This window comes from Gallus gallus, unplaced genomic scaffold (assembly GCF_016699485.2).
Source record: "Gallus gallus isolate bGalGal1 unplaced genomic scaffold, bGalGal1.mat.broiler.GRCg7b scaffold_44, whole genome shotgun sequence".
Classification (NCBI taxonomy): domain Eukaryota; kingdom Metazoa; phylum Chordata; class Aves; order Galliformes; family Phasianidae; genus Gallus; species Gallus gallus.
In genome coordinates, this window is record NW_024095996.1 from 103,915 (window position 1) to 124,648 (window position 20,734).

General features: G+C 59.1%; 1 protein-coding gene across 1 annotated transcript; it reads right to left on the minus strand.

The window, feature by feature from the left end:
- Window positions 1-10,066: 10,066 nt before the first annotated feature.
- LOC107050463 (serine-aspartate repeat-containing protein F-like) lies at window positions 10,067-20,381 on the minus strand. The gene is made up of 5 exons (XM_040657076.2): window positions 16,814-20,381; window positions 16,329-16,762; window positions 15,744-16,274; window positions 15,414-15,650; window positions 10,067-15,281 (listed from the first exon to the last, which is right to left on the minus strand). Exons 1-5 carry the CDS (start codon window positions 19,920-19,922, stop codon window positions 14,358-14,360), a joined length of 5,235 nt encoding a protein of 1,744 aa, XP_040513010.1. The 5' UTR covers window positions 19,923-20,381; the 3' UTR covers window positions 10,067-14,357.
- Between the last annotated feature and the right edge of the window lie 353 nt (window positions 20,382-20,734).

Consider the following 20,734-nt stretch of genomic DNA (forward strand, 5'->3'; position numbering starts at 1 on the left):
CCCCCCCCCCACTATGAACCCCCCCATTGATGACCCCCCCATGGACCCCCCCCATAATAACCTCCCCATTGACCCCCCCCCATTGATGACCCCCCCCTCTATTAACCCCCCCCATGGACCCCCCCCCCCCATTGATGACCCCCCACTATTAACCCCCCATTGATGACCCCCCCATGGGCCCCCCCACTATTAACCCCCCCCATTGACCCCTCCCAATTGATGACCCCCCCCACTATTAACCCCACCATGGACCCCCCCCACTATGAACCCCCCCATTGATGACCCCCCCACTATTAACCCCCCCCACTGATGACCCCCCCCCCCCCATTGACCCCCCCCATTGATGATCCCCCCACTATTGACCCCCCCATTGATGACCCCCCCCACTATTAACGCCCCCCATTGACCCCCCCCCCCAATTCATGACCCCCCCACTATTAACCCCCCCATTGCCCCTCCCATTGATGACCCCCCCCACTATTAAGGCCCCCCCCCCCCACTATTAACCCCCCCATTGACCCCCCCCCCCCCCCCATTGGTGACCCCCCCCCACTATTAAGGCCCCCCCCCCACTATTAATCCTCTCATATTAACCCCCCCATTGACCCCCCCCATTGATGACCCCCCCACTATTAACCCCCCCATTGACCCCCCCCCCCATTCATGACCCCCCCACAATTAAGCCCCCCATGGACCCCCCCCATTGACCCCCGCATGGACCCCCCCCCCCCCATTGACCCCCCCCCCATTGATGACCCCCCCCCCACTATTAAGGCCCCCCCCCCCACTATTAACCCCCCCATTGCCCCCCCATATTCACTATTACCCCCCACCTCCCTTAATTGCCCCCCCAATTGCCCCCCATGTCCCCAATTGCCCCCCCAATTGCCCCCCCATCTCCTTTATTCCCCCCCCAATTGCCCCCCCATGTCCCTAATTGCCCCCCATGTCCCTAATTACCCCCCCAATTGCCCCCCCATGTCCCTAATTGCCCCCCCATGTCCCTAATTGCTCCCCCGATTGCCCCCCCCATGTCCCTAATTGCCCCCCAATTGCCCCCCCATGTCCTTTATTCCCCCCCAATTGCCCCCCATGTCCCTAATTGCCCCCCCATGTCCTTAATTGCCCTCCCAATTGCCCCCCATGTCCCTAATTACCCCCTAATTGCCCCCCCATGTCCCTAATTGCCCCCCAATTCCCCCCCATGTCCTTAATTGCCCCCCATGTCCCTAATTACCCCCCCAATTCCCCCCCATGTCCCCAATTGTCCCCCAATTGCCCCCCCATGTCCCTAATTGCCCCCCTAATTGCCCCCTCCATGTCCCTAATTGCCCCCCCAATTGCCCCCCCATGTCCCTAATTGCCCCCCCATGTCCCTAATTGCCCCCCTAATAGCCCCCCCATGTCCCCAATTGCCCCCCATGTCCCTAATTACCCCCCTAATTGCCCCCCCATGTCCCTAATTGCCCCCCCTGTTCCCACAATTGCCCCCCATGTCCCTAATTGCCCCCCAGCTGCCCCCCCATGTCCCTAATTGCCCCCCTAATTGGCCTATGTCCCCAATTGCCCCCAGCTGCCCCCCCATGTCCCTAATTGCCCCCCATGTCCCTCATTTCCCCCCTAATTGCCCCCCTATGTCCCTAATTGCCCCATAACTGCCCCCCCACGTCCCTAATTGCCCCCCCAGTTCCCACAATTGCCCCCCATTGCCCCCCTGTTCCCACAATTGCCCCCCATATCCCTAATTGCCCCCCAATTCCCCCCCATGTCCCTAATTACCCCCCCAATTGCCCCCCATGTCCCTAATTGCCCCCCAATTGCCCCCCCATGTCCCTAATTACCCCCCCAATTGCCCCCCATGTCCCTAATTGCCCCCCAATTGCCCCCCCATGTCCCTAATTACCCCCCCAATTGCCCCCCCATGACCCCAATTGCCCCCCCATGTCCCTAATTGCCCCCCAATTGCCCCCCCTTGCCCCTAATTGCCCCCCCATGTCCCTAATTGCCCCCCAATTGCCCCCCCATGTCCCTAAATGCCCCCCCTAATTGCCCCCCCATGTCCCTAATTGCCCCCCCCCAATTGCCTCCCCATGTCCCCAATTGCCCCCAGCTGCCCCCCCATGTCCCTAATTGCCCCCCCATGTCCCTAATTGCCCCCCCAGTTGCCCCCCATGTCCCTAATTACCCCCCCCAATTGCCCCCCAATGTCCCTCATTGTCCCCATGTCCCTAATTGCCCCCAGCTGCCCCCCCGTGTCCCTCATTTCCCCCCCAATTGCCCCCCCATGTCCCTAATTACCCCCCCAATTGCCCCCCCTTGTCCCTAATTGCCCCCCCCCCCCCCAATTGCCCCCCCAGGCTCAGGAGTTGGAGGCGTGGGCTGCCCGCATGAACGCGCAGTTCGAGGAGGCCGAACGCTTCCACCTCGTGGTCGAGTGACCCCCCCCGGGACCCCCCCCAATTTAGGGGACCCCCCCCCCAATTTAGGGGACCCCCCCCTCCCAATTTAGGGGTCCCCCCCAATTACAAAGGCAGTTCATTGCTGTGATGTGAGTGCTGTTATGGGGACGCTGGGGGGGGTCAGCGTGACATCGTGGGGCCCCCCCCAAATTCATGGGACCCCCCCCCAATTTAGGGGACCCCCCCCCTCAATTTAGGGGACCCCCCTCCTAATTTAGGGGTCCCCCCCCCCAATTACAAAGGCAGTTCATTGCTGTGATGTGAGTGCTGTTATGGGGACGCTGGGGGGGGGTCAGCGGGACATCGTGGGGCCCCCCCCCCATTCATGGGACCCCCCCCCAATTTAGGGGACCCCCCCCCTCAATTTAGGGGACCCCCCCCTCAATTTAGGGGACCCCCCCAATTTAGGGGACCCCCCCTCCCAATTTAGGGGTCCCCCCCCTAATTACAAAGGCAGTTCATTGCTGTGATGTCAGTGCTGTTATGGGGACGCTGGGGGGGGGTCAGCGGGACATCGTGGGGCCCCCCCCAAATTCATGGGACCCCCCCCAATTTAGGGGACCCCCCCTCAATTTAGGGGACCCCCCCAATTTAGGGGACCCCCCTCCCAATTTAGTGACCCCCCCCCCAATTACAAAGGCAGTTCATTGCTGTGATGTGAGTGCTGTTATGGGGACGCTGGGGGGGGGTCAGCGGGACATCGTGAGCCCCCCCCCATTTTAGGGGACCCCCCCCCGATTTATAGGACCCCCCCAATTGATGGGACCCCCCCATATCAGTGAGATCCCCCCAATTGATGGGACCCCCCCCACATCAGTGGGACCCCCCCCAATTTATAGGACCCCCCATATCAGTGGGACCCCCCCAATTTATGGGAACCCCACACACACCGTGGGACCCCCCCAATTTATGGGACCCCCCCAAATCTATGGGACCCCCCCCACATCGGTGGGACCCCCCCCAATTTATAGGACCCCCATATCAGTGGGACCCCCCCAATTTATGTGGCCCCCACACACACCGTGGGACCCCCCCCCCCAATTTAGGGCCCCCCCCCAATTCCTGGGAACCCCCCCATATCAGTGGGACCCCCCCACAATTGATGGGACCCCCCCAATTGATGGGACCCCCCCCAATTGATGGGTCCCCCACACACACCGTGGGACCCCCCCCAATTTATGGACCCCCCCAAATCTGTGGGACCCCCATACACACCGTGGGACCCCCCCCCAATTTATGGACCCCCCCCCAAATCTGTGGGACCCCCCCCCCAATTTATGGACCCCCCCAAACCTATGGGACCCCCCCTAATTTATGGGACCCCCAATTTATGGGACCCCCCCCCACATCGGTGGGACCCCCCCCAATTCATGGGACCCCCCCCACACACCGTGGGACCCCCCCAATTTGTGGGACCCCCCCCATTTTATGGGAACCCCACACACACCGTGGGACCCCCCCAAATCTATGGGACCCCCCCATATCAGTGGGACCCCCCCCAATTTATGTGGCCCCCACACACACCGTGGGACCCCCCCCCCCAATTTAGGGCCCCCCCCCCCAATTCCTGAGAACCCCCCCATATCAGTGGGACCCTCCCCAATTGATGGGACCCCCCCCCAATTGACGGAATCCCCCCACATCGGTGGGACCCCCCCCCCAATTCATGGGACCCCCCCCATATCAGTGGGACCCCCCCACAATTGATGGGACCCCCCCACATCGGTGGGACCCCCCCCAATTCATGGGACCCCCACACACACCGTGGGGCCTCCCCCCAATTTAGGGGACCCCCCCAATTTAGGGGACCCCCACACAGACCGTGGGACCCCCCCCAATTTATGGACCCCCCCCAAATCTGTGGGACCCACCCCCAATTTATGGGACCCACCCAAACCTATGGGACCCCCCCTAATTTATGGGACCCCCAATTTATGGGACCCCCCCACATCAGTGGGACCCCCCCCCAATTTATGGGACCCACCCAAACCTATGGGACCCCCCCCAGTTTATGGGACCGCCACACACCGTTGGACCCCCCCAATTTAGGGGACCCCCCCCCAATTGATGGGACCCCCCCCCAATTGATGGGACCCCCACACACACCGTGGGACCCCCCCCAATTTATAGGACCCCCCCCATATCAGTGGGACCTCCCCAATTTATGGGACCCCCCCCGATTTATAGGACCCGCCCCAATTGATGGGACCCCCCCAATTTATAGGACCCCCCCCCAAATCAGTGGGACCCCCATACACATCGGTGGGCCCCCCAATTGATGGGACCCCCCCTATATCAGTGGGACCCCCCCCAATTTATGGGACCCCCCCCGATTTATAGGACCCCCCCCCAATTGATGGGACCCCCCCCATATCAGTGGGACCCCCCCAGTTTATGGGACCCCCCATGATTTATGGGACCCCCCCAATTTATGGGACCCCCCCCAAATCAGTGATACCCCCCCAATTTATGGGACCCCCCCACATCGGTGGGACCCCCCCCAGTTTATGGGACCCCCCCACACACCGTGGGACCCCCCCCAATTTATAGGACCCCCCCCCAAATCAGTTGGACCCCCCATATCAGTGGGACCCCCCCAATTTATGGGACCCCCCCCCCGATTTATAGGACCCCCCCTAATTTATGGGACCCCCCCACACACCGTGGGCCCCCCCCAATTTATGGGACCCCCCCGATTTATAGGACCCGCCCCAATTGATGGGACCCCCCCAATTTATAGGACCCCCCCCCAAATCAGTGGGACCCCCATACACATCGGTGGGCCCCCCAGTTTATGGGACCCCCCCCCATTCATGGGACCTCCCCTAATTTATGGGACCCCCATACACACTGTGGGACCCCCCTCAATTTATGGACCCCCATACATATCGGTGGGCCCCCCAATTGATGGGACCCCCCCCATATCAGTGGGACCCCCCCAATTTATGGGACCCCCCCCCCCCGATTTATGGGACCCCCCCCGATTTATTGGACCCCCCCTAATTTATGGGACCCCCATACAAACCGTGGGACGCCCCCCAATTGATGGGACCCCCCCCCCCATATCAGTGGGACCCCCCCAATTGATGGGACCCCCCCCGATTTATAGGACCCGCCCCAATTGATGGGACCCCCCCCCAGTTTATAGGACCCCCCCAATTTATGGGACCCCCCCCCAAATCTGTGGGACCCCCCCGAATCTATGGGACCCCCCCCCCTAATTTATGGGACCCCACCAATTTATGGGACCCCCCCGAATCTGTGGGACCCCCCCCATATCAGTGGGACCCCCCCAATTTATAGGACCCCCCCCCCCGGATTTATAGGACCCCCCCCCAATTTATGGGACCCCCCCCCAAATCTGTGGGACCCCCCAAATCTATGGGACCCCCCCCCAAATCACTGGGATTTGTCATGGGGACATTATGGGACTCTATGGGGTGTTATGGGGCGCCATGGGGACACTATGGGGTGTTATGGGGTGCCATGGGGACACTATGGGACACTGTGGGGCGCCATGGGACGCTATGGGGTCACTGTGGGGCGCCATGGGGACACTATGGGACACTATGGGGTGTTATGGGGTGCCATGGGGACACTATGGGACACTGTGGGGCGCCATGGGACGCTATGGGGTCACTGTGGGGCGCCATGGGGACACTATGGGACTCTATGGGGTGTTATGGGGTGCCATGGGGACACTATGGGACACTGTGGGGCGCCATGGGACGCTATGGGGTCACTGTGGGGCGCCATGGGGACACTATGGGACTCTATGGGGTGTTATGGGGTGCCATGGGGACACTATGGGACACTGTGGGGCGCCATGGGACGCTATGGGGTCACTGTGGGGCGCCATGGGGACACTATGGGACTCTATGGGGTGTTATGGGGTGCCATGGGGACACTATGAGACACTGTGGGGCTCCATGGGGACTCTATGGGGTCTCTATGGGGTGCCGTGGGGACACTATGGGACTCTATGGGGCGCCATGGGACGCAATGGGGTCACTGTGGGGCGCCATGGGGACACTGTGGGACTCTATGGGGTGTTATTGGGTGCCATAGGGACACTATGGGACTCTATGGGGCGCCATGGGGACACTATGGGACTCTATGGGGTGTTATGGGGTGCCATAGGGACACTATGGGACTCTATGGGGCGCCGTGGGGACACTATGGGACTCTATGGGGCGCCATGGGGACACTATGGGACTCTATGGGGTGTTATGGGGCGGCATGGGGACACTATGGGACTGTATGGGGCACCATGGGACGCTATGGGGTCACTGTGGGGCGCCATGGGGACACTATGGGACTCTATGAGGTGTTATGGGGTGCAATAGGGACACTATGGGACTCTATGGGGCTCCATGGGGACTCTATGGGGCGCCGTGGGGACACTATGGGACTCTATGGGGCGCCATGGGACGCTATGGGGTCACTGTGGGGCGCCATGGGGACACTATGGGACTCTATGAGGTGTTATGGGGTGCAATAGGGACACTATGGGACTCTATGGGGCTCCATGGGGACTCTATGGGGCGCCGTGGGGACACTATGGGACTCTATGGGGCGCCATGGGACGCTATGGGGTCACTGTGGGGCGCCATGGGGACACTATGGGACTCTATGGGGTGTTATGGGGTGCCATGGGGACACTATGGGACTCTATGGGGTGTTATGGGGTGCCATAGGGACACTATGGGACGCTATGGGGCGCCATGGGACGCTATGGGGTCACTGTGGGGTGCTATGGGTACACTATGGGACTCTATGGGGCGCCATGGGGACACTATGGGACTCTATGGGGCGCCATGGGACGCTATGGGGTCACTGTGGGGCGCCATGGGGACACTATGGGACTCTATGGGGTGTTATGGGGTGCCATGGGGACACTATGGGACTCTATGGGGTGTTATGGGGTGCCATGGGGACACTATGGGACTCTATGGGGTGTTATGGGGTGCCATAGGGACACTATGGGACGCTATGGGGCGCCATGGGACGCTATGGGGTCACTGTGGGGTGCTATGGGGACACTATGGGACTCTATGGGGCGCCATGGGGACACTATGGGACTCTATGGGGCGCCATGGGACGCTATGGGGTCTCTATAGGGCGCCATGGGGTCTCTATGGGGCGCTATGGGGACTCTGGGGTCTCTATGGGGCGCCATGGGGGCGCTATGGGATCTCTATGGGGCGCTATGGGGTCTCTATGGGGCGCCATGGGGTCTCTATGGGGCGCTATGGGGCGCTATGGGGTCTCTATGGGGCGCCACGGAGCTCTATGGGGCGGTGCTGTGGGGCCGTCCGCCATATTGGGTCCATCTCCACCCCTCCATCCATTGCGCCGCCCCTCATCAGCCATTAATTAATCCATTAATCAATTAATACGACCGCCTCCGTACCTCCCAGCGCTGTGGGAGCCCACGTGGGGCCCAATCACCATTAATTGTTCATTAATTAATTAATGATCGCCTCCATATCTTCTCCTGCTATGAGAGCCCCCATTGGGCCCATTCCCCATTAATTGTTCATTAATTAATTAATTAACGACCGCCTCCATATCCTCTGCTGCCATTGGAGCCCACATGGGGCCCATTCCCCATTAATTGTTCATTAATTAATTAATTAACGACCGCCTCCGTATCTTCTGCTGCTACGGGAGCCCACATTGGCCCCATTCCCAATTAGTCGTTAATTAATGAGCACTTCCAACCCTTCGGGCGCGGACGTTTGGGGTCCGTTTCTCATCATTAATTAATTAATTAATTAATTAATTAACGAACTGCTCCGTCCATCCCGGCCCTATGAGAGCCCACATTGGGCCCATTCGTCACCCATTAATTAATTAATGAGCCCTCCATCCCTCCTGGAGCCCACATTGGGTCCATTCATTACCCATTAATTAATTAAGTAATTAATGAGCCCTCCATCCCTCCCGGAGCCCACATTGGGTCCATTCATCTCCCATTAATTAATTAATGAGCCCTCCTGGAGCCCACATTGGGTCCATTTGTCACCCATTAATTAATTAATGAGCCCTCCATCCCTCCCGGAGCCCACATTGGGTCCATTCATCTCCCATTAATTAATTAATGAGCCCTCCCGGAGCCCACATTGGGTCCATTCCCCACCCATTAATTAATTAATGAGCCCTCCTGGAGCCCACATTGGGTCCATTCATCTCCCATTAATTAACTAATGAGCCCTCCCGGAGCCCACATTGGGCCCATTCGTTACCCATTAATTAATTAATGAGCCCTCCCGGAGCCCACATTGGGTCCATATCTCACCCATTAATTAATTAATGAGCCCTCCATCCCTCCCGGAGCCCACATTGGGTCCATTCATTACCCATTAATTAAATAATGAGCCCTCCCGGAGCCCACATTGGGTCCATTCCCCACCCATTAATTAATTAATGAGCCCTCCCGGAGCCCACATTGGGTCCATTCATTACCCATTAATTAATTAATGAGCCCTCCCGGAGCCCACATTGGGTCCATTCATCTCCCATTAATTAATTAATGAGCCCTCCTGGAGCCCACATTGGGTCCATTCGTTACCCATTAATTAATTAATGAGCCCTCCATCCCTACTGGAGCCCACATTGGGTCCATTCCCCACCCATTAATTAATTAAGTAATTAATGAACCCTCCATCCCTCCCGGAGCCCACATTGGGTCCATTCATCACCCATTAATTAATTAATGAGCCCTCCCGGAGCCCACATTGGGTCCATTCATTACCCATTAATTAATTAAGTAATTAATGAGCCCTCCATCCCTCCTGGAGCCCACATTGGGTCCATTCGTCACCCATTAATTAATTAAGTAATTAATGAGCCCTCCATCCCTCCTGGAGCCCACATTGGGTCCATTCATTACCCATTAATTAATTAAGTAATTAATGAGCCCTCCATCCCTCCCGGAGCCCACATTGGGTCCATTCATCTCCCATTAATTAATTAATGAGCCCTCCCGGAGCCGACATTGGGCCCATTCATCACCCATTAATTAATTAATGAGCCCTCCCGGAGCCCACATTGGGTCCATTCATCACCCATTAATTAATTAATGAGCCCTCCCGGAGCCCACATTGGGTCCATTCATCTCCCATTAATTAATTAATGAGCCCTCCTGGAGCCCACATTGGGTCCATTCATTACCCATTAATTAATTAATGAGCCCTCCCGGAGCCCACATTGGGTCCATTTGTCACCCATTAATTAATTAATGAGCCCTCCATCCCTCCCGGAGCCCACATTGGGTCCATTCATTACCCATTAATTAATTAATGAGCCCTCCCGGAGCCCACATTGGGTCCATTCATCACCCATTAATTAATTAATGAGCCCTCCCGGAGCCCACATTGGGTCCATTCATCACCCATTAATTAATTAATGAGCCCTCCTGGAGCCCACATTGGGTCCATTCCCCACCCATTAATTAATTAAGTAATTAATGAGCCCTCCATCCCTCCCGGAGCCCACATTGGGTCCATTCGTTACCCATTAATTAATTAATGAGCCCTCCCGGAGCCCACATTGGGTCCATTCCCCACCCATTAATTAATTAATGAGCCCTCCTGGAGCCCACATTGGGTCCATACACCGTCCAGTCTTTAATTAAGATGCTGTGGGTCCGGGATCTGTGGGGCTGGGAGCCATGGGTCGGGTCTCTATGGGGCTGGGAGCTGTGGGTCAGGTCTGTATGGGTCTGGGAGCTGTGGGTCCGGGATCTGTGTGTCTGGGAGCTGTGGGTCGGGTCTCTATGGGTCTGAGTTGGGTCTCTATGGGTCTGGGAGCTGTGGGTCCGGGATTCGTGGGTCTGGGAGCTGTGGGTCGGGCCTCTGTGGGTCTGAGTTGGGCCTCTATGGGTCTGAGTCGGGTCTCTATGGGTCTGGGAGCTGTGGGTCGGGTCTCTATGGGGCTGAGTGGGGTCTGTATGGGGCTGGGAGCTGTGGGTCGGGTCTGTATGGGTCTGGGAGCTGTGGGTTGGGCCTCTATGGGGCTGAGTTGGGTATCAATGGGTCTGGGAGCTGTGGGTCGGGTCTCTATGGGTCTGGGAGCTGTGGGTCGGGCCTCTATGGGGCTGAGTCGGGTCTCTATGGGTGTGGGAGCTGTGGGTCGAGTCTCTATGGGGCTGAGTTGGGTATCTATGGGTCTGGGATTTGTGGGTCGGGCCTCTATGGGTCTGAGTTGGGTATCTATGGGTCTGGGAGCTGTGGGTCGGGTCTGTATGGGGCTGGGAGCTGTGGGTCTGGGATCCGTGGGTCTGGGAGCTGTGGGTTGGATTTCTATGGGGCTGAGTTGGGTCTCTATGGGGCTGGGAGCAGTGGGTCGGGTCTCTATGGGGCTGAGTTGGGTCTCTATGGGGCTGGGAGCTGTGGGGCAGACCTCTATGGGTCTGGGAGCTGTGGGTCGGGCCTCTATGGGTGTGAGTTGGGTATCTATGGGTGTGGGAGCTGTGGGTCGGGTCTGTATGGGGCTGAGTCGGGCCTCTATAGGTCTGGGAGCTGTGGGTCGGGTCTCTGTGGGTCTGAGTTGGGTCTCTATGGGGCTGGGAGCTGTGGGTCGGGTCTCTGTGGGGCTAAGTTGGGTCTGTATGGGGCTGGGAGCTGTGGGTCGTGCCTCTATGGGTCTGGGAGCTGTGGGTCAGGTCTGTATGGGTCTGAGTCGGGTCTGTATGGGGCTGGGAGCTGTGGGTCGGGTCTGTATGGGTGTGGGCGCTGTGGGTCCGGGATCTGTGAGGCTGGGAGCTGTGGGTCGGGTCTCTATGGGTCTGAGTCGGGTCTGTATGGGTGTGGGAGCTGTGGGTCGGGCCTCTATGGGTCTGAGTCGGGTCTGTATGGGGCTGAGTCGGGTCTCTATGGGTCTGGGAGCTGTGGGTCAGGTCTCTGTGGGTCTGAGTTGGTTATCTATGGGTCTGGGAGCTGTGGGTCCAGGCTCTGTGGGTCTGTATAGGTCTGGGAGCTGTGGGTCGGGCCTCTATGGGTCTGGGAGCTGTGGGTTGGGTCTGTATGGGTCTGAGTTGGGTCTCTATGGGGCTGGGAGCTGTGGGTCGGGCCTCTATGGGTCTGAGTTGGGTCTCTATGGGTGTGGGAGCTGTGGGTTGGGTCTGTATGGGTCTGAGTCGGGCCTCTATGGGTCTGGGAGCTGTGGGTTGGGTCTGTATGGGTCTGAGTTGGGTCTCTATGGGGCTGGGAGCTGTGGGTCGGGCCTCTATGGGTCTGAGTTGGGTCTCTATGGGTGTGGGAGCTGTGGGTTGGGTCTGTATGGGTCTGAGTCGGGCCTCTATGGGTCTGGGAGCTGTGGGTTGGGTCTGTATGGGTCTGAGTTGGGTCTGTATGGGGCTGGGAGCTGTGGGTCGGGTCTGTATGGGGCTGGGAGCTGTGGGTCAGGCCTCTGTGGGTCTGAGCTGGGTATCTATGGGTCTGGGAGCTGTGGGTTGGGCCTCTATGGGTGTGGGAGCTGTGGGTCGGGCCTCTGTGGGTGTGGGAGCTGTGGGTCGGGTCTGTATGGGTCTGAGTTGGGTCTCTATGGGGCTGGGAGCTGTGGGTCGGGTCTGTATGGGTGTGGAAGCTGTAGGTCCGGTCTCCATGGCTGCAGTCTCTATGGTTCCATTCTCCATGGCTCCGGCCTCCTGGGCTCCCACTCTGTGCTTCCCGTCTCTATGGTTCCACTCTCTATGGTTCCCATCTGCATGGGTTCCCATCTCCATGGTTCTGCTCTCCATGGGTTCCCGTCTCTATGGTTCCCATCTCTATGGTTCCCATCTCTATAGTTCAGCTCCCTATGGTTCCTGTCTCTATGGTTCCACTCTCCATGGGTTCCCATCTCTATGGTTCCCATCTCTATGGTTCCACTCTCCATGGGTTCCCATCCCTATGGTTCCCACCTTTATGGTTCCACTCTCCATGGGTTCCCATCTCTATGGTTCCCATCCCTACGGTTCCACTCTCCATGGGTTCCCATCTCTGTGGTTCCCGTCTATATGGTTCCCATCTCTATGGTTCCTATCTGTATGGGTTCCCATCTCTATGGTTCCACTCTCCACGGGTTCCCATCTGCATGGGTTCCCATCTCCATGGTTCTGCTCTCCATGGGTTCCCATCTCTATGGTTCCCATCCCTATGGTTCCGCTCTCCACGGGTTCCCATCTCTATGGTTCCCATCTCCATGGTTCCCATCTCTATGGTTCCACTCTCCACGGGTTCTGCTCTTTATGGTTCCCATCTCTATGGGTTCCCACCTCTATGGTTCCACTCTCCATGGGTTCCCATCCCTATGGTTCCCACCTCTACGGTTCCACTCTCCACGGGTTCCCATCCCTATGGTTCTGCTCTCTATGGTTCCCATCTCTATGGTTCCACTCTCCATGGGTTCCCATCCCTATGTTTCCCATTCCTATGGTTCCCATCTCTATGGTTCCCACCTCTATAGTTCCCATCTCTATGGGTTCCCATCTCTATGGTTCTGCTCTCCACGGGTTCTGCTCTTTATGATTCCCATCTCTATGGTTCCACTCTCCATGGGTTCCCATCCCTACGGTTCCCATCTCTATGGTTCCACTCTCCATGGGTTCCCATCTCTGTGGTTCCCGTCTATATGGTTCCCATCTCTATGGTTCCTATCTGTATGGGTTCCCATCTCTATGGTTCCCACCTCTATGGTTCCAATCTCCATGGGTTCCCATCTCTATGGTTCCCATCCCTACGGTTCCCACCTCTATGGTTCCACTCTCCATGGGTTCCCATCTCTGTGGTTCCCGTCTCTATGGTTCCCATCTCTATGGTTCCCATCTCTGTGGTTCCCATCTCTATGGTTCCACTCTCCATGGTTCCACTCCCTATGGTTCCCATCCCTATGGTTCCACTCTCCATGGGTTCCCATCTCTATGGTTCCCACCCCTCCGCTTCCACTCTCCATGGGTTCCCATCTCTATGGTTCCACTCTCCATGGGTTCCCATCCCTATGGTTCCCACCTTTATGGTTCCACTCTCCATGGGTTCCCATCTCTATGGTTCCCATCCCTACGGTTCCACTCTCCATGGGTTCCCATCTCTGTGGTTCCCGTCTATATGGTTCCCATCTCTATGGTTCCTATCTGTATGGGTTCCCATCTCTATGGTTCCGCTCTCCATGGGTTCCCATCCCTATGGTTCCCACCTCTATGGTTCCACTCTCCACGGGTTCCCATCTCTATGGTTCCCATCTCTATGGTTCCCATCTCTATGGTTCCCATCCCTACGGTTCCACTCTCCATGGGTTCCCATCTCTGTGGTTCCCATCTCTATGGTTCCTATCTGTATGGGTTCCCATCTCTATGGTTCCACTCTCCACGGGTTCCCATCTCTATGGTTCCCATCTCTATGGGTTCCCACCTCTACGGTTCCACTCTCCACGGGTTCCCATCCCTATGGTTCCGCTCTCTATGGTTCCGCTCTATGGTTCCCATCTCTATGGTTCCACTCTCCATGGGTTCCCATCCCTATGGTTCCCATCTCTTTGGGTTCCCATCCCTATGGTTCCCATCCCTATGGTTCCCACCTCTATAGTTCCCATCTCTATGGTTCCACTCTCCATGGGTTCTGCTCTTTATGGTTCCCACCTCTACGGTTCCACTCTCCATGGGTTCCCATCTCCATGGTTCCACTCTCTATGGTTCCCATCTCTACGGTTCCACTCTCCACGGGTTCCCATCCCTATGGTTCCGTTCTCTATGGTTCCCATCTCTATGGTTCCACTCTCCATGGGTTCTGCTCTTTATGGTTCCCACCTCTACGGTTCCACTCTCCACAGTTTCCCACCTCTACGGTTCCGCTCTTTATGGTTCCCATCTCTATGGGTTCCCACCTCTACGGTTCCGCTCTCCACGGGTTCCGCTCTTTATGTTTCCCACCCCTCCGCTCGCACTGTCCCCGCGTTCCTCTCTCCCCGCCCCCCACCTCCACAGCCCCTCCGTCCGCCCCACACCCCTCTCTCCCCCCCCGCCATGGCGGCGCTCAGCTCCGCCGCTTCGGCCGCCATCCCCCCCAGCGCAGCAGCGCCGCCGTCCCGACTCCACGCCAACAGGAAGCGGCATTTCCTCCTCGCTCGGCCCCACCGCTCCCTCTCCCCCCCCCTCGCCGCCCTCCCCGCCCTCTCCAGCATCGCCTCCAAGTGATGCAGCGCCGTCTCCGCGTCCTCCCCGGGTCGGCGTCGGTTGCGGCCCTGCAGGAGCTCAGCCACGGCCCGAACGGCGCCGGCGTCGCCCAAAGGGCACCGCGGATAACCGGCGGCTTCGGCGGAGCGCCGCGCGTCCAACACGGCCTCCGCCGTGGAGGAGAAGGGCCGACGGCAACGGAGGGCGGCCGAGACGGCCACGGCGGCCTCGGGGACATCCGGGAGGAGCGAATCGTCCCCCGCGTGGAGGCTGAGGGCGAAGGCGTAACCGTAGAGGACGTTGGGCAGTTGGAAGCGCAGCAGAGGGGACGGAGGCGGAGCCCGGAAGGAGCTGAGGGGGGGCACCCACGTGGGGGGGGGCGGCATCGGGCCCGGGACGCCTTCGGCGGCATCGTCAGCGCTGTCCTTGGCGGCATCGGTGTCCCCAATGTCACCGCTGTCCTCATCGGTGTCCTCAATGTCACCACTGTCCTCATCGGTGACCCCAATGTCAGCGCTGTCCTCATCGGTGACCCCAATGTCAGCGCTGTCCTCATTGGTGACCCCAATGTCATCGTTGTCCTCAATGTCATCGCTGTCCTCATTGTCATTGGTGACCCCAATGTCAGCGCTGTCCTCATTGTTGGTGACCCCAATGTCAGCGCTGTCCTCATCGGTGACCCCAATGTCAGCGCTGTCTTCATTGTCATTGGTGACCCCGATGTCACCGCTGTCCTCATCGGTGACCCCAATGTCATCATTGTCCTCAATGTCATCGCTATCCTCATCATCATCAGTGACCCCAATGTCAGCGCTGTCCTCATCGTCATTGGTGACCCCAATGTCAGCGCTGTCCTCATTGGTGACCCCAATGTCAGCACTGTCCTCATTGTTGGTGACCCCAATGTCAGCGCTGTCCTCATCGGCATCGGTGTCCCCAGTGTCAGCGCTGTCCTCATCGGTGACCCCAATGTCATCGTTGTCCTCAATGTCAGCGCTGTCCTCGTCATCATCAGTGACCCCAATGTCAGCGCTGTCCTCATTGGTGACCCCAACGTCAGCTCTGTCCTCATTGTTGGTGACCCCAATGTCAGCACTGTCCTCATCGGTGACCCCAATGTCACCGCTGTCCTCATCGGTGACCCCAATGTCATCATTGTCCTCAATGTCATCGCTGTCCTCGTCATCATCAGTGACCCCAATGTCAGCGCTGTCCTCATTGGTGACCCCAATGTCAGCGCTGTCCTCATTGTTGGTGACCCCAATGTCAGCGCTGTCCCCAATGTCAGTGCTGTTCTCATCGCCATTGGTGACCCCAATGTCAGCGCTGTCCTCATTGGTGACCCCAATGTCAGCACTGTCCTCAATGGTGACCCCAATGTCAGCGCTGTCTTCGTTGTTGGTGACCCCAATGTCATCGCTGTCTTCATTGTCATTGGTGACCCTGATGTCAGCGCTGTCCTCATTGGTGACCCCAATGTCAGCTCTGTCCTCATTGTTGGTGACCCCAATGTCAGCGCTGTCCTCAATGTCATCGCTGTCCTCATCATCATCGGTGACCCCAATGTCAGCGCTGTCCTCATTGTTGGTGACCCCAATGTCAGCGCTGTCCTCATTGGTGACCCCAATGTCAGCGCTGTCCTCATTGTTGGTGACCCCAATGTCATCATTGTCCTCAATGTCATCGCTGTCCTCGTCATCATCAGTGACCCCAATGTCAGCGCTGTCCTCATTGGTGACCCCAATGTCAGCTCTGTCCTCATTGTTGGTGACCCCAATGTCAGCGCTGTCCTCAATGTCATTGCTGTCCTCATCGTCATCGGTGACCCCAATGTCAGCGCTGTCCTCATTGTTGGTGACCCCAATGTCAGCGCTGTCCTCATTGTTGGTGACCCCAATGTCAGCGCTGTCCTCATTGGTGACCCCAATGTCAGCACTGTCCTCATCGGTGACCCCATTATCAGCGCTGTCCTCATTGTCGTTGGTGACCCCAATGTCATTGGTGACCCCATTGCCCCCACTGCCCCCATTGCCCCCACTGCCATTGGTGACCCCATTGCCCCCAATGTCATTGGCGACCCCATTGCCCCCACTGCCCCCATTGCCATTGGTGACCCCATCGCCCCCACTGCCCCCAATGTCATTGGCAACCCCATTGCCCCCACTGCCCCCAGTGTCACTGCTGTCCCCATTGCCCCCACTGCCCCCATTGCCATTGGTGACCCCATCGCCCCCACTGCCCCTAATGTCACTGTTGACCCCACTGCCCCCAATGTCATTGGTGACCCCACTGCCCCCACTGTCCCTGCACCCCATCTTCTTGCCTTCCTCCTCCTCCTTCCTTATGGCCTCATTCTCGCTGGCCACGATGGCTCCACTCTTGTCAGCCATGTTGGCTGTGCTCTCATTGGCCACAATGGCTTTGCTCTCGTCAGCCACGCTCTCATTGGCCACGTTGGCCACGCAGACTGCACCCTCATTGGCCACACGGGACACGCTCTTCTTAGCCACGTTCTCATTGGCCACGCCGGCTCCAAGTTCACAGGCCTCATTGGCCACGCTCCTGTTGGCCGCGCTCTTATTGGCTGTGCCCTTCTTGGCCACATTGGCTTCACTCCCATTGGCCACACTGGTCACACTGGCCGTGTTGTCATTGGCCACGCTCCTGTTGGCCGCGCTCTTATTGGCTGTGCCCTTCTTGGCCACGTTGGCTTCACTCCCATTGGCCACACAGGTCACACTGGCCGTGTTGTCATTGGCCATGCTCCTGTTGGCCGCGCTCTTATTGGCTGTGCCCTTCTTGGCCACGTTGGCTTTGGTCTCATTGGCCACAAAGGCCGGCCTGTTGTTGGCCACATTGGCCGGGCTCTTATTGGCCACACTGGCTGTCCTCTTATTGGCCACATTGGCTACATTGGCTTCACTCTCATTGGTCACATTGGCTACATTGGCTTCAGTCTCATTGGGCACACTGGCTTCACTCTCACTGACCACATTGGCCACACTGGCTGTCCTCTTGCTGGCCATGTTGGCATCACTCTCATTGGCCATGTTGGCCACACTGGCTGTCCTGTAGTTGACCACGCTGGCCGGGCTCTCATTGGCCACATTGGCTGTCCTGTAGTTGACCACGTTGGCCTCACTCTCATTGGCCATATTGGCTGTGCCCTCGTTGGCCACGTTGGCTTTGGTCTCATTGGCCACATTGGCTGTCCTGTTGTTGACCACATTGGCCGGGCTCACATTGGCCACATTGGCTGTCCTGTTGTTGACCACATTGGCCAGGCTCTCATTGGCCACATTGGCCACACTGGCTGTCCTGTAGTTGACCACGTTGGCCAGGCTCTTATTGGCCACACTGGCTGTGCCCTCATTGGCCATGTTGGCTTCAGTCTCATTGGCCACGTTGGCCGGGCTCTTGTTGGCCACATTGGCCACACTGGCTGTCCTGTTGCTGGCCACGTTGGCATCACTCTCAGTGGCCATATTGGCTGTGCCCTCGTTGGCCATGTTGGCCACACAGGCTGTCCTGTTGTTGACCACGTTGGCCGGGCTCTTGCTGGCCACATTGGCCATACTGGCTGTCCTCTTGCTGGCCATGTTGGCATCACTCTCATTGGCCATATTGGCTGTGCCCTCGTTGGCCACGTTGGCTTCAGTCTCATTGGCCATATTGGCTGTGCCCTCGTTGGCCACGTTGGCTTCACTCTCATTGGCCACAATGGCTGTCCTGTTGTTGACCACGTTGGCCAAGCTCTTATTGGCCACATTGGCCATACTGGCTGTCCTCTTGCTGGCCATGTTGGCATCGCTCTCATTGGCCACGTTGGCTTCAGTCTCAATGGCCACGTTGGCCACATTGGCTGTCCTGTAGTTGACCACGCTGGCCGGGCTCTCATTGGCCACATTGGCTGTCCTGTAGTTGACCACGTTGGCCTCACTCTCATTGGCCATATTGGCTGTGCCCTCGTTGGCCACGTTGGCTTTGGTCTCATTGGCCACATTGGCTGTCCTGTAGTTGACCACATTGGCCGGGCTCTCATTGGCCACACTGGCTGTCCTGTTGCTGGCCACGTTGGCATCACTCTCACTGGCCATATTGGCTGTCCTGTTGTTGACCACGTTGGCCAAGCTCTTATTGGCCACATTGGCCACGCTGGCTGTCCTGTTGCTGACCACATTGGCTTCACTCTCATTGGCCACATTGGCTGTCCTGTTGCTGACCACGTTGGCCGGGCTCTTGTTGGCCACATTGGCTTCAGTTTCATAGGCCACACTGGCCACACTGGCTGTCCTCTTATTGGCCACAGTGGCCTCACTCTTGCTGGCTGTCCCCTTACTGGCTGTCCCCTTGCTGGTTGTCCCCTTGCTGGCTGTCCCCTTGCGGGCCACCGTGCCATTGCTGGCTGTCCCCTTGCTGGTTGTCCCCTCGCTGGCTGTCCCCATGCTGGCCACCATGCCTTTGCTGGCTGTCCCCTTGCTGGCTGTCCCCATGCTGGCCACCATGCCTTTGCTGGCTGTCCCCTTGCTGGCTGTCCCCTTGCGGGCCACCGTGCCATTGCTGGCTGTCCCCTTGCTGGTTGTCCCCTCGCTGGCTGTCCCCTTGCTGGCCACCATGCCATTGCTGGCTGTCCCCTTGCTGGCTGTCCCCTTGCTGGCCACCATGCCCTTGCTGGCTGTCCCCTTGCTGGCTGCCCCCTTGCTGGCTGCCCCATTGCTGGCTGCCCCCTTGCTGGCTGTCCCCTCGCTGGCTGTCCCCTTACTGGCTGTCCCCTTACTGGCTGCCCCCTTTTTATCTGCCGTGCCCTTTCTGTCTGCCGTGCCGTTGCTGGCCACGGCCTTCCCCCTCCCCCTCGCCCTCCTCTTCCCCTTCCCTTCCCCCTCCCGCTCCCCCTCCCCGCCGATCTCCTCCACCATCCTCCTCCTCCCCCACCACCACGGCCTCCACGGGGGCAGCAGCCGCGCGGCCTCCCCGCTCCTCAGCAACCTGCGGAACTCCGCCCTCTGCTCCGCGCTCAGCCGCCCCCACAGCCCGCGCCGCTCCCCGCCCCCCTCCGCCCCCTCCGCCCCCGACCCCGCGCCGCCCTCGCCGATCTCCCGCAGCCGCCCCACGGCTTCCCCCAGCCGGGCCCTCTCGGACGGCGCCGGCGGCGGTTCGGAGCGCAGTTCCCGCAGCACCTGCTCGCGGTAGAAGGCCTCGGCGCAGGCCCCGTGCCCGCGGTAGCAGCCGAGGGAGCAGAGGCGGCGGTTGCAGCGGGGACACGTGTACGGAGCGCCGGCGGCCGCGCAGTGATCGCACGTGGCCGCCATCTTGGCTCGCCTGCGCGGGGACTTCCGCTTCCGGTCTCTGCTCGGGACTCTTCCGGTCTCTGCTCGGGCCTCTTCCGGTCCCGGCTTCCGTCTCTTCCGGCCCCACTAGGCTGCTTCCGGAATCGCTCGATTTCTTCGGCCCCCCGCTCGGCTCTTTCCGTTCCCCCTCGGCTTCTCCCGCCCCCTTTCGGCCCTTTCCGGAAGAGCTCGGCTCCTTCCGGCCCCGCTCGGCTCTTTCCGGTCTTCCCCAGTTTCTTCTGCCCCCACTCGGCTCCTTTCGGAAGCGCTCGGCCCTTTCCGGCCCCGCTCGGCTCTTTCCGGTCCCTTTCGTCTTCTGCCGCCCCCACTCGGCTTCTTCCGTCCTCTCTCGGCCCTTTCCGGTTCTCCTCGGCCCTTTCCGGCTTCGCTCGGCTCTCCCCTCCTCCCCCCGCCCACGCTCGACTATTTCCGGAAGCGCTCGGCTCCTTCCGCCCCATCTCGGCCCTTTCCGGCCTCGCTCGGCTCTGCCCTCCTCCCCCCGCCCACCTCGGCTCTTTCCGGCATCGCTCGGCTCTTTCCGGCCTCGCTCGGCTCTCCCCTCCTCCCCCCGCCCACGCTCGGCTGTTTCCGGCCTCGCTCGGCTCCTCCCGCCCCCGCTCGGCTGTTTCCGCCGCTCGCAGCGCTCCCCGCCCCCGCACGGCGCTCCCCTGTAATTAACAGCCGCGCGGCGCCTCTAATTAACGTCTGCGGCCGCCCCGCCTCTAATTAAGGCTGATTAACGCCCCCGCCGGGCGCTGAGGGAGACGGGGACTCGTTAAGAGCGGGTTTCGGTG

Excerpts from the sequence above, each read along its gene's own strand:
- LOC107050463 (XM_040657076.2), bottom strand. The coding sequence starts at position 19,922 with ATGGCGGCCACGTGCGATCACTGCGCGGCCGCCGGCGCTCCGTACACG. Across the intron at positions 15,651-15,743 it reads ACATTGGGGTCACCGATGAG|GACAGCGCTGACATTGGGGT; the intron begins GACAGCGGTGAC and ends GTCACCAATGAG. Across the intron at positions 15,282-15,413 it reads AGGACAGCGCTGACATTGGG|GACAGCGCTGACATTGGGGT; the intron begins GTCACTGATGAT and ends GTCACCGATGAG.